This window comes from Polyodon spathula, chromosome 30 (assembly GCF_017654505.1).
Source record: "Polyodon spathula isolate WHYD16114869_AA chromosome 30, ASM1765450v1, whole genome shotgun sequence".
Classification (NCBI taxonomy): domain Eukaryota; kingdom Metazoa; phylum Chordata; class Actinopteri; order Acipenseriformes; family Polyodontidae; genus Polyodon; species Polyodon spathula.
The window spans coordinates 4,525,135-4,536,531 of record NC_054563.1 but is presented as its reverse complement, the minus strand read 5'-3'; the positions used below and the strand labels follow the sequence as shown (position 1 = coordinate 4,536,531).

Here is an 11,397-nt window from a genome sequence, read left to right as displayed (position 1 = left end):
TCATACCACCCAGACACTACCCAGAACAGGTCACCCTCCCAAACTCAGCAGCCTGGCAAGCAGGAAACTGGTTCGGGATGTCACTCTGAAGCGAACAATGACCTTGAGAGATCTGCAAAGTTTTGTGTCTGAGATGGGAGTCAGTGTTACAAATCAACAATAAGCTGGTCCCTATCCAAAGCTGGCCTGTATGGAAGGGTGTCAAGAAAGAAGCCATTACTCAAAAAGCCTCATCTTAAAGCACGTATGGAGTTTGTGAAAAAGCATGTAGATGATACTGCAGATACTGTGATACTGTGGGAAAAGGTTTTGTGGTCAGATGAGACAAAAATAGAACTTTTCGGTCTCAATTCCAAGTGCTACGTCTGGTGCAAGCCCAACACTGCACATCACCCAGTCAACACCATGCGGTCCATCGACGATTCCCAACAAACTTATCAGAACTGGAGCAATTTTCGTGTGAAGAATGGGCAAAAATTTTACTATCCTACCATTCAAAACTTGTAGAGACCTATCCAAAAAGACTTATAGCCGTAATTGCTGCGAAAGGTGCTTCTACCAAGTGCTGATTTAAACGACCGAATACTTATGCAACCAGTACATTTCATTTTGTACATTATCTTTGCAAGTTTTGCTGACATTTATCTTCCTGCTCATATAACAGTGTTCAGTTTAACCACTACAACTTTGAATAAAAATAATTGTTTGAAAAACTATGAATAAATTATTTGTAATTCAACAAAATGTGATATGATTGGTAGGGGGTGATACTTCTGCAAACCACTGTAATTAACTACTGATAGTAAAGCTAATTGATCAGTTGAATAGCTAAAGAAACAGGATTTCTGTCAATAATGGGCACTTATGGTTAAGTAGCATAGCCACTGCATGTAGGACTAGCTTCTCGGGTTGATGGAATGGTTTGTTTTATGCACGTCCCTTCACGATGTCTGCAATCTTTCAGACTGTTCTTCCACTATTAGCTGTCTCTAACTACTGTATGTATAATTATAGTAAATATGAAATTCAAACAGGATACAGTGATCTTGCAGAAATGTCACGCAGGACAACTCCTTGTGCCTGTAACTGTGCATGTCAGTCACTACTTCTTCACAAGAAATCACTGTCAACATTAAAACTAAGCATCCTTTTGTGTCATTTTTGTCAGACAATGACAATTAATAAGATATGATGGAGTGGCTGAGCACATCTTTACAACTGATAATAACAATAATGTGGCCCTGAAAAGGTTGGGTGAAATAACAAGAACACCTCACTAACAGTACAGTGATGTAATTTGTATGATGTGGGAAGATAGTAATGCTGTACTACTGTAGTAGTATATATATTATATATATATATATATATTATATATATATATATATATATATTATATATATATATATATATATATATATATATATATATATATATAGTACATGCGATTACCTAGCATATATAATAACTATTATATATAATAGTTTTGAAATTTTTTATTTAGGTAATTTTATTTTGCGGATGCATGCTTGCTTAATTGACCAAGGGTAAAGTATATATACAAAAAAAGGAAAGAAAGTCGCATGATATCAAAGTCGATTCCTGTTCAGACCAAAAACACCGTGTCATATCTCCTGTAGGAGGCGCGCATCGTCGATAAAAGTTTTGATTACATTTGTAATTTGTCGTGGAGTTACTCACTGTATTTTGTGGTCTTTTCCTGTCTCTTTACAACCATAGAGTATTTTTTTGTTGTCATTGGCAACGTTTAAAGTTTATGATTGTATTTATTTTCTGGAAGAATTCTCGCCGACATGAAACACCTTTTCTTATTTTTGAGTTTTTTCCTGTACTTCAACTCTGAAGCAGAAGCCCCGAGACCCAGAAAAAGTAAGTAGACTAATAGGAACAAAATAAATTATCAGCGCAATATTTATTTTGCAATACTGTCCTGAGGATAAATGGGGACAGGTTGCGCAATTAGACTAAGCGTGTTGAATAGAGCCAGGTTTAGAGTAGTCACAACGAAAACAACAAAGAAATGACATTAAATAGCAATGAAACTGTATTTCATTATTATAAGATAGGTGGGTGTTTTAAAAGTGGAAGAATGGCATTACACATCTGTATATTACATATTAGAAACGTATTATTATTATTATTATTATTATTATTATTATTATTATTATTATTTATTATTATTATTATTATTATTGTGCCATGTATATTTACTGAATTGCTTACTTGCATGCTTGGTAATTAGCTTAATATTACACCTATTTATGTATATAGTTGTAATACTGTATTGCTTCAGAACAATTTTACATTATGATGAAACATTAAAAGCCTTTACAAAATGTTGTTTGCATTCAGACGGTTCTTTATTGCAACCTTGTAGTATTATGGACAAAAGTAAGGCAGTCAGCTGGCAGTATACACTGGTACTGGTCTGTACAAAATACACTAAATGAATATTTCAAAATTGTGTTTATTATTTGCATGTGATCAATTTTAAATCTTAAATAAAATAATAACTGATTAAAAATGAAGCATGTAAAACAACTTACATTTATAAATGAATCAAATTACTGTATTCTCATTGTTTAATAAACATGTATAATTACAGCTCACCTTTTATAGTATTTTAATGTGTGTATGAAAAATGGAAGATTCGTGAACACTGTGACTGTCCCATGAAAGGTAAAGAGATCACACAGTTTACAGGATAATATGCTAATAGTTGGAATGGATTGTAATTCCAGGTGCACTCCCATTCCTATTATGATATAATGGAACAGCAGGTTTATGGAATATGAGAGATGGTTTGGAATGCTTATTGCTCCAGATTTTTTATCTCTAGATCTAATCTGGGTCCGTGTGTGTCACTAGTCCTTCATCTAGGGGTCTCCTATGGACCCTCAGATCCAAGTCATCAGTTTTTCTATCCAGTTATCTGGGTCTTAAACCCGTTGATCTACCTCTAAATATTACTTGATTATTACTACAGCATAATAACAATTACAGTTTACTTTTTTAAATCTATCTATTGATTAATTTGGTTTACAAATGACATCCCGACACGAATTCTAAAACTGTTGGAAGTCAGTTTCAGTCACAATGAACAAGACAGTAGATCAGACAGACTGAGCGTGGGCTAGTAATGTGCAGATTTATCGTGTTAAATACAGGCCATCCTTGCTACCCACAGTGGTCCTTTTTTTGTACCGCCTATCTTTTTCCAGTGCTGCTGTTACATTTCTAAGATCTTGAAACGGCTTTGTTTCCACAGTTTTGGACACATTCTGCACTTTCAAAGAAAAGCGCTACAGTCCAGGGGACAGCTGGCACCCCTATCTTGAGCCCCATGGCTTCATGTTCTGCATACGATGTACATGCGCTGAGGTACCCTCTTTTTTTAAATTTTAAACACAATACATAAGGTGCTTAAAGAATCATTGCATACAATTGAACCATCATCTGAGCACCAAATCTGGCGATGAACCTCAACCCCAGGTAGAGATAATCTTCACAGTGTTTTTGGGACAGACTAGATCCTAATAAATCCTTCTAGGGTGGGTAAGTCATTAGCAATATGGTAAAATAAAAAAAGAATTCAGGCTATTTTTCATGTAACTTCTCTGAAATTAATATTTTAAAAAGTTAGGGGGGGTGGTAAAACTAGCTCCCTGGATATTGGTATCATTGCATTGAATAGGATCTGTGTTTCTAGTTAATATATCGCAGTGTGGGGTATTATGATCATGTGCCATTCGTTTAGTTTGCAGTCAAGTTTGCTTTGCCATGCTTACCTGTGCCTTATTAATTTGGCATACCTTTGTGTACCTCAGTAAACTTCTGTTAGGGTTAGGTTATTATGACAACATTTTGATATTGGTCTTATTTTATCCATTAATATTCTCCATGCATGCAGTATTCTCCAACATAAGGTGTGTTTTTTTCAATACCTGTAGCATTCTAATAAAGCATAAATCAATAAACAGTTTCTGGAAGTTCTTCTGTGCGGTGTACAGTATGTTCTTTATTTCGGTGCAGCTAGTCAAAGTCTACCAATGTTTTACTTTAACTCTGTAGACTGGCCATGTGAACTGCAACAGCATTAAATGTCCTGTCCTTCAGTGTGAGAATCCAGTGATCGATTCGCAGCAGTGCTGTCCGAGATGTGCAGGTAAGGAATACGATCCATAGAATTTCAAATTGTGATAAATAGGTACTTTTATCACAATTTTATAGAGAATTAGAATAAAAACATATTTTTCAACTATATAAGTCCCCATATTTTATTTACTGTTATTGAGACTTTTATTCCCATGAAAAACTTAATGAAAACTTTTCCTTGGGGAAAATTGACTAACTGCAAACTGGCAGCATGCACGTGGTTACATTTTGCCTGTGAATCTTGATGAATACTAGCACAAGGAATATTTCATAATCTGGTGCTTTCAGGAGACTCAAAAGTAAATCTATATGGTTAGAATTATAACGCCTGAACTAGTTCACACACACAGAAAGATCTGCAATGCATAGCATACACTTGCTGCATTCTTAGTTTTTTAATGCATCATAACACATAAACTGGTGTCATCCCCCCATGGATCGCCAGCATATCTACACACATGGAATTTATCTGGTATTTATTTTACTAAAGCAGAACCGAAAAGCCCAGTGGGTCTCAGAGCCCCCCTCAAGTCCTGCCAGTACAACGGGACCATTTACCAAGCAGGCGAGATGTTCAGCTCGGATGAATTGTTCCCTTCTAGACAGCCGAATCAGTGTGTGCTGTGCAGCTGTTCAGTAAGTGAAATGTTTTACCTGGATAGCCGCTCTGACAAGTCAACTCAAGAGTGAAATTAAAATACATTATAATACACTACAAATCAAGAAATATTACATTAAAAGCCAGCCAAAAATGTTTGAAAACAACGTAAAACAAAACAAAAAGATGCCGGGGAGTCCTCTGATAGGTCTGATCAATACCTGAGCCTTCCTGCCCTTTATTGGAGCAATATGAGCTTCATGCCAGGAGATTGGTATCGGTGAAGAGAAATGTAAAATCAATTACTAGCTTACCAACCGACTTACGTACTTACTGTAATTGTTTATAGAATGGAAACATCTTCTGCGGTCTGAGGACATGCCTGAAACTGACTTGCTCTACGCCAGTGTCTGTACCAGACACATGCTGCCAGCTTTGCAAGGGTAATTGCAGTTTTTTTTTTTAAATTCCAATTAGCTTTTTTATTATATGCTGTTGTTTCCATGAACAGTCATCTAATGAAGTGGTGGCCTTTACTTGTGAGCTAACTTTGAATTTGGAGATGGGGGGCAAATGTCAAATCTGTAGTTGTAACAATTTACACGACTGCTCATTCCAAACTGGGATTATGGGTACCCTGTGAAAGATAGAGGCATTGTGTGACCTCATTGGTTCCACTTATCTACTTCAATCCCACTTTTTAAATCACAGGAAAAAAAATTAAATAAAGGGTATGTAACCACATTAAATAAAGGGTGTGTAACTCCATTAAATAAAGGGTGTGTAACCCCATTAAATATAGGGTATGTAACCCCATTTGCTGCTAAACCGTCGCCGGGGAGACATGCAGGGACAATAACATCTTTAAGTCAACCAAGAACAGAAGATTGGGTTTGACCTCTGTCCCGTTTCCCTTTCTGCTGGATTTTAGACCATTCAGATTCTCCTGCCAATCCTAAATATGCATCAGTGGAAGAAGGAGAACAACTGCAACTGAATAGAGGTGTTGTAAGTATTTATTTCTTGTAATTGTATTATTTTAGTAGAAGACAATGTGTACAAATACAAATTATTTTAACAGGAAATAAACCATGTTTCCATATTACAGTTGCTATGCTTAGCTCTGCCACAATGCTTTATACATGTACTGGTTATTATTGTTTACAAAATTGCAGACTGTTTAATAATTCAAAACTATGTTACACTGTACAATTAAATAAAAGCCATGCAGCTCTTATTTATTTTCATGAGTAATAATTGCAATTTAAGCTCATGTCAGGGACCTTCTGTATTTCATACTATATCTACCTTGACCAACACACATCTAATACACTACACATACCACATGACATTAACGACATTGTTATTTAATAATCTGTTCTGAAGATTATGAGTGATTTCTCAGGCTAGAAATAAATGACTGCATAAGAATGCAATGCATGGCAAAAATGGCAGTATTGAAGTACCAGTATATAGTGTAGGATATGCTTTACTTGCTCCCGTAATGATCAGTGATAAAATCCATTCTCAACAAGGTGCATCAAAGTTGTGTACATCCTCAACAGAAAAGAGTGGAACCCGGTCAGCCACTCGAACTCTGTACTGTGACCGTGTTCATTTTCTTAGTTCATCTTGTAACCCAAACATTGTTCATTTCTGTCCCCTGAAATGCAAGAGGCATTCTCAGGACCAGTGTTCAGGGGAGCAGATCAAAACAAGAGCAGTTAAAGCGACCCCATCAACTCTGAACAGCACCTCCAGGGGCATAAACCTCAAAACCTTCTGGCACAAGGGAGCCACTGGGACCACAGTGAAGATCGTCCTGCAGGAGAAACACAGAAGAGGTAACTAGCAATGTGGGGTCACAAATGGACTTTGTAAAGGTGCATATCTGAAGCATCCTCCTGATGAAATTCACCTACAAAAGTTACAAACCCTGAAATAAACTCAGGCATGCAATTCAGGGGGCTTGTTGTTTATTAGTTTTGACTCATGGGGTTTACAGGGGTAATAAAGAGGACTTGATCTGTTGGGTCTGACAGACTGACAGCCAGATTTTGTTGTGTGCTAATGCAGGTCCGCAAGTTGTATCCCAATTGAACAAGCTGTTCTCTCGGTGTGTTAAAATGAAAGTGCAGCATACAGACCTCTTTTTACTCCCATCTTCTGATACTAACCTGTGCTAGGCATTGAGAGTAAGACTATATGGCGTTCATGGCGGCCCAGTTTGATGAAGAGTTGTGCCTTATATCAGCTTGTGTATACAGTGGAAAGACGTATTCCCACGGAGAGGTGTGGCACCCAGTTCTGCGGCCTCACAGGCTTCTGGAGTGCATCTTGTGCACATGTAAGGATGGCAAACAGGAGTGCAGGAAGATCACTTGCCCTAGCGAATATCCCTGCCAGTACCCGGAGAAGCCTGAAGGGAAGTGCTGTAAGACATGTCCAGGTATGTGAAGATGTACCAGTCTAGTGGAGTGGCAGTGGAAGGTCTTCAAAGGTGAGTGTCAATTACATTAGTCATTGAATCTCAGTTCCTTTAGTATTTCTAAGTATTGCAAACTTTCAATAGTGGCCTTCCATTGTTAAAAAATGTTGCCCATTCAATTGTTAAACGTAATATGTATCAGTGAATTTTTCGACCTACTGTGCAGTATATACAAACTAAACAATAAATCAGTAGTAAAGTACAAATAACAATCAGTCAAAAGTATTTCTCCTAAACACAGAAAAACATATCTTTCATATGCGTTTTGAAAAGCTTTTAACCTGATCTCACCAGCATGGGTCAGAATCCATTACGGCAGCGCAACACACAGCACTGCGTGAGACACTCTTCCCTCCTTTTCCTCTGCAGTTGATGAGAATCTGAGTGACGGTATCAATATAGCAGGCTAGGTGTGAACCGGCGACCACGCAGAGAGCAAGTGTCTTAACTTCTGCACAGAAGAGGCAGGGTGCTTACAGACATACTGTACATGCTTTTTGGGAACGACTCTGAGCTGAACTGCTGTGTGAGTGTTTGATGAGCTGGTAAGAGCTTTCACTGACTATGCCTCACTGATTTGTCAACAGAAACAAAAGAAGAAACAAACAGGACACAGTGCCTCCAAGCATACAGTAATAACCTGTTGGTTTATAAAGTTGCATCCCCATCAGAGTCTGATACAGACAGCACCGTTAGAAAAATTGCCATTGAAAGAGAAGGAGCTGTGGATATCGAGATATATGTCTGGAAGACTGTAGAAGGTATGTGGCGCCTTAATTAAATGGCATTTTTTTTCACCATATAATAAAGACTAGGTACTTCCAACAATGCAGTGAAAGAAAAGGGCATTTAGAACTCAATATACGTCCCAGAAGGCTGCTCAAAGCACCTTAACAAGAGTCATGTAAAACCATTCTAAAATTCTATATTTCTGCAGCAACACTGAAAGCAATTGAAAGCAACATAAGATGGTAAAGAGAGCTCTGTATTTCAGCACATTTATTGAAACAGGGCTGACGTCTACACAGCTGTCACTGAATTCATGAGGGGGGCTGGCTTGGAGCACAACAGCCGTTGCCATGGTTTTTGCTCGTCTACTGTAGTAACCTGTATCTTTCCCCATGCCTTCGCCAGGAATACTCCATTTAATGGAAGTTCAGACGCTTCAGAAGAAGGAGTTTGCAGAGCAACCAGAAAACTTCATATTGGTGACCAGGCTAGATGAGGGTAGGTACGTTGTGATGAAATTAAGCCGGGCCAGATGTAAAATGTATTTTTATTAGTGCCTTTTTATGGCTACATAATGCATTCGTGGTGCTTTTCAGAGTGAATTCCTAAGTATATGACTAAGTAGGTGCAGTAGGTGCCCAGCTTAAAAAATAGGTCTAATTAGGTAGAGTAACATTGGAACAGTAGGCTTTGTTTGAGTTGCCAAGTCTATCTCTCTCTCTCTCTCTCTCTCTCTCTCTCTCTCTCTCTCTCTCTCTCTCTCTCTCTCTCTCTCTCTCTCTCTCTCTCTCTTCCTCTCTTTTTCTCTTTCTAAAAGGGAACCTACTACCTTTAAAATAATAAACTTTTAAAATTCCACTGTTATTTTTTTTAATTTTAAGAAAGCTGTTTTTTTTTTTCAAAAACATCTGAAAAACCCCAAATGATGGTAATGTTACCAGTTTTGTAATGAGAGATTTCTTCAATATTATTTTTGACATAGGTAAACTAAAGATAATCTGAACTCTCCTTTTTATAAGAACCTAATACATGTTATGATTAAATTCCTCATAAATTCAAGTTAATACATTTAAACATACATATTTGAAATGCCCATTGAAAATGCTGCCTCTCGCTACTGCAGCCCACTTACTTATCAGAGGGAATGAAGATCAAGTCAAGCTGATCTTGCATCTCTCTTCTTTTCATTTAGAGACTTGGAAAAAGTTCCGGGAACAAGAAGCCAAGATAAAGGAAGCCACAGATAGCAGAATGTGTGATGAAGGAATTAAGGAAGTTGCACAGTTTTTACATCCAGAAAAAATGGACAGACTGTGTGCCACTTAACTCTCCAGCTTAAACAGCACTCTGTGAACAAGGAACTCTTTTACCACTGCCTTCCATTATCACCATGCCAGGACGATACCACACTGTAAACCCTTGTATCAGGAGAAGAAAACAGCTTCTGTACACATTGCAGTTAGTTCTGTTTAGGCACTTGAGCTGCAGGCTTAAAAAGAATCACAGGCAAAATGTCCAGACAGGATAGTGCTGTTCTTTTACTGTACCTGGGTTACCTTCTAGCTAAACAGAGACTCAATTGAATGTGCATCAACATATGCAGATATATTAACTTGTAGTACCTTGAGAAGGAAGCCATGCTTATCGTGACTGAAAAGTAATGCACTATAGGGCTGAGGTGGAAACTTAAGCAGCAGTCTGTTATTGTCCAACAGTATTGATACAAATGTAATAAAATAATGGCTATATTATGAACTGTTCTGGATACTCTGTTTTCCTTTAAAAAAGGCACAGTTTTCCTACAAAGTTCAGGTAAAAATGGTAATGCTTTAATTTAAGGATTATTTATAATAATACATGTATCATTATATTATAAAGGTGACTAAAACTATAATCAGGCTATAGCAGTGTTATAAACAAAGCATTTATAAGAGCCCTTATATAATAATCCCTTATATAAGAGCCCTTATATATAATCCCTTTAGAACATGACATTGAGCTTTACACTAATATTGTGTCACTAAAATGCTACTGTAATAAACTATTAATAACCTTTAAAATCTAATAACACATTTGCAGATACTTAAATGAAGGTGTGAACAAATAGACAAATTGTTATCTTTGGATTGATGTGGGCCTAACAACTACAGCTATCATTCACCAGTTCTGAAAAAGATTAAACACAGCAGATAGAAATCTAAGTGGTTCTGTACTCCCCAAGATTCTTCTATACTATATTCAAAGGCTGCCTCTGTTGAATGTGGTTCTTCACTGGAGTTTGTTAGCTAATGTTTCTCACCGTCTGTGCCAGTAATTTGTAGCCCAGTGTCAATGTAATCGTTCATTATTTCAGGGGTCATAGTTATCTAACTTGATGAGTCCAACAATAGGCCACTGTTAATTTATATAAATGTGGGTCAGGAGTTTTAACCACTTTGGAGTTTGCCAGCTCACAGATTGGAAGAGGCTTTGCCCCTTTTGAAGTACAAAGACACTTGAATCAGATTATCATTCTTTGTTTTCATAAAACATAAAAAAGGACCAGACTGATAGCATTAGAGGCTGTACATGAATCCTAACCTCAGACTCTGGTTTCTCTACAAGCTTTACCAGTATGTCCTGGAGTATCCTATGCTATACACTGATTATTCTAATGGACGTCAAATTACGTAATTCACAAAACTATTATATAATTATAGGCCCATTATCACCCAATAATGGACCTGAAGTTAGCTATCTGACAAATTAAGTTCGAAAGTTGTGTCATATCTATGAAGGCTACAATGGTATGCAAGTTTGCTTTTAATTTTTACTTTGGAAGGTACTATAATATATGGGACAATAGAAAAGCCTGCTAGTCTTCAGATTTCGTTACTGTAAGTCAAATGTTCTGTTCCATTTATTGCCCTTGACATCACTACGCCAACCTTGGCAAAGGCAGCGCAGCCAGGAGCAGCTGGGAGTTCTCTTGCAGCTGTAACCTGTCACTGCCTTGAGTCAACAGCCTGCGCTAGCACAACAGGTGGGGCATACTGGATCAGCCCTTACATTTGCTTCCAATGTCTAGATGCACGAAAAAGAGTATTGAAGACTTTGTCCTCCTAATGTTACTGCAGAGAATCCTAAAAAATGCACACACACATCTTTCAGTTTGCAATGCTTTCCCCATGCTTATTATATGCATTTACAGTGCTTTGCTGTGTTTTTTCAAAGAGAACTCAATATATATTTAAACTTTCCAAAGACTTTAGGAACTTAGAGGGTGCAAAGCCTGTGCTTTGAAATGTCCCTTCTCAACCACCCTGATTCTCCCTTCTGCTTACAACAATGATTCCTTGTATAGGCCTCACACACAATGTCCAGACAGGACTCCTCTTCTCTCACTGCAGGCCTGAAAAAAAAAAAAAAA

The 11,397-nt window shown here is 37.4% G+C and overlaps 1 protein-coding gene across 3 annotated transcripts; it reads left to right on the top strand.

Moving 5' to 3' along the window:
- The first annotated feature begins 1,647 nt into the window (after window positions 1-1,647).
- chrdl2 (chordin-like 2) lies at window positions 1,648-9,739 on the top strand. 3 transcript variants are annotated; one of them, XM_041232550.1, is made up of 11 exons: window positions 1,648-1,887; window positions 3,287-3,399; window positions 4,090-4,183; window positions 4,664-4,809; window positions 5,121-5,214; window positions 5,703-5,779; window positions 6,447-6,615; window positions 7,026-7,220; window positions 7,847-8,020; window positions 8,394-8,490; window positions 9,181-9,739. In XM_041232550.1, the coding sequence occupies exons 1-11, from the start codon at window positions 1,812-1,814 to the stop codon at window positions 9,233-9,235; spliced, it is 1,290 nt and encodes a 429-aa protein (XP_041088484.1). In that variant the 5' UTR covers window positions 1,648-1,811; the 3' UTR covers window positions 9,236-9,739. The 3 variants fall into 3 exon arrangements, with proteins under 3 accessions (XP_041088484.1, XP_041088483.1, XP_041088481.1); XM_041232549.1 differs by having other exon boundaries at window positions 1,650-1,887; window positions 4,667-4,809; window positions 8,394-8,486; XM_041232547.1 differs by having other exon boundaries at window positions 1,650-1,887; window positions 8,394-8,486.
- Window positions 9,740-11,397: the final 1,658 nt, after the last annotated feature.